General features: G+C 36.9%; 1 protein-coding gene across 1 annotated transcript in view; it reads left to right on the top strand.

Moving 5' to 3' along the window:
- LOC107666167 (protein FAM19A2-like) overlaps positions 1-1370 on the top strand; it is a 71022-nt gene extending 69652 nt beyond the window's left edge. Inside the window, exon 5 of the mRNA XM_016457344.1 lies at positions 577-1370. Within this exon, the coding sequence (XP_016312830.1) occupies positions 577-588 (12 nt within the window). The 3' untranslated portion in view covers positions 589-1370. The remainder of the gene's footprint in view (positions 1-576) is intronic.
- Positions 1371-2310: the final 940 nt, after the last annotated feature.

Genomic DNA, 2310 nt, shown 5'->3' with positions numbered 1-2310 from the left:
AATAAGCCGGCGCCCCGCCGTAAAGCAAGAAGAAGAAGAAGACGCGTCAGGCGCCGGCTGTGAGAACGCGCTCAGGACAGTTCAGAAATTGCGGTGAAAATCAGAGGTAAATGTTATTTATAACAAACCATATTACAGATGCGTTGTCAGATTTAAGTTGAACCACGGTCCTAGCACGTGCCAAACCGTGTGTGGAGAACCGTACGGTTCGATTTTTTTCCATGAACTGTTCCACCCCTAATATGTATACGCACACATGATAATATAAACATATATATATATACAGTATATATATATATATATATATATATATATATACATACATATATATATATATATATATATGTATATGTGTGTATATATATATATTCATATATATAAATTCAATGTATAATAAAAAACTTTTTTCCCTATATGTATCCTATAATGAACAGTATATGAGTCCTGCACATACAAATACTGTATATCCACTGGTATAAATGGTATTGCAGTGGTTTGATGCTGATTTTTATCCAGTCCAGCTCTGCTGAAATCACACGCAGACATGAAATGATAACTTGGACTCCTCTTTTTCAGGTCACACGATAGTCTGGGACCAATATACATTTGGGACTAGCAGCTTTTTTTTTTTTTATCAAAGCAATGGAAATGAAGATACACAGACTTCAAACTACTTCACAACTATTGGGATCAAGTTGTTGAACCTCATTTGAAAACTAATGTCACTTGGAATGGACCATTTAAACACATGGGATTTTTCTCTCTTTTTTCACCCCCTCTTCTATTTTCGCTCTGCCAAACTCCCATCTTTGCTTTCTAACAGTGTCGGACAAGATCATACACCATGTAAAGTAAATATTCCATAAAAATCAACATGTTGACCAGTTCAGAGACAATTCTGCAATTTCAGAACAATGGATTACATTTCCTTTTTGAAGCGAAAGTGGACTTGAAAGGTTGGCTTATTACTTGAATCATATGTTCCAGAGGCACTAATATTCAGTCCCCTATACTTTGGTGCCAATATTTTCTTTCTTCTACTATGGGCAGACTTTCTGATCAATGTGAAGTGTATGATTTTTGGGTATGGTTTTGGGGGCACTCAGCTCCATTTTGAAACAGACTTGTGCAAGAGCAAGAGGCAAGTATGACGCTAAGAATTACCGTTATTAATAATGGATGAAAAAGTTGAAGTGGTCTATGGGAGCAGTGAAAAAGAAGATAGCAAAAAGATTTATTGTTTGTTTTTAAAAGCCTCGGTGGCCAATATTGAGTCAAAGTGTCAGTATTATCTTAAATAAAAGTATCTCTATGGGAAATCTCGTCCAATTGTAACTTTGAAGCATGATTACTCTGCCAACATAAAAGAGAAAGCGCATTTAAACATAACATCCACCCACCAACAGAACAAAAAGAATAAACAATCAGACATCTTTCATTATCCATCTGTCACGACGCATTCGCCAGCTTTGATAAAATCTTCAAGAGCATCAAGATGTCACATGACTATGCTAATGTTCGCATTGAAATTGACATGTAGCCTCTGTCTTTGATATACAGATTTATGTGCAGACGCCACGTTATTAGCATTCAGTCAGTGAGTCATGTAGTGCTTTTCAGCTGTCACAGAACACTTCAGACTGACTTGCACATGCAGGGCAGGGCTAATGCTATTAGCATAATACCATTTGCCAGCGATTTTGTCTGGCTAATTTACCATTAGCAATATCAACAGCAGAACAAGGAAGGGGCACTGTGAGGTTAGTCAAGATGTCATTTACTTCGAGAAGTAAGTCACACAAAGGCTTGCTCTGAACAGGTCATAAACATAATGTTCAGACACTGGAGCGTTCATAATGATGGACTAATGTACTAATGTGTTTAGCTAATTGCAGACAGTGTGCAAGCTTTTAACTGAAAGAATGTGTCATTAGCCAAGACTAGGAGATAAAAGCATTTAGGCTTGTATGTGTGTGTGTTGAGGCAGTTTTGAGTGCTTTGACTGTGTTTTCAGGACATTGTGCTACAGTTCATGGCATTGGGACAAAGGGTTGGTCCTCTGAAACTCAAAATACCTTTCTTGCCCTTGAATCACGGTAGGTGTTTGAAGTATTCATTACAGTGTTGTGGAGTGAATAACACAGTGACACTAGAAACGTAACCACATTTTTAGTAGTGCACCATTAATAAAGTCCTTTTTCTAAACAAATATTAGCCTTACAGCTGAACTGAGGCAGTAATAAAAAGATTCTAAAAGATTCAGAATTATGCTTCTTTTTAGTGAATCAGCTCATTTGATCATTCGACTCA

Source organism: Sinocyclocheilus anshuiensis, unplaced genomic scaffold (genome assembly GCF_001515605.1).
Source record: "Sinocyclocheilus anshuiensis isolate Anshui unplaced genomic scaffold, SAMN03320099.WGS_v1.1 scaffold447, whole genome shotgun sequence".
NCBI classification, from domain to species: Eukaryota; Metazoa; Chordata; class Actinopteri; order Cypriniformes; family Cyprinidae; genus Sinocyclocheilus; species Sinocyclocheilus anshuiensis.
The sequence above is the reverse complement of the archived record's forward strand: the minus strand, read 5'-3'. Positions and strand labels throughout refer to the sequence as shown.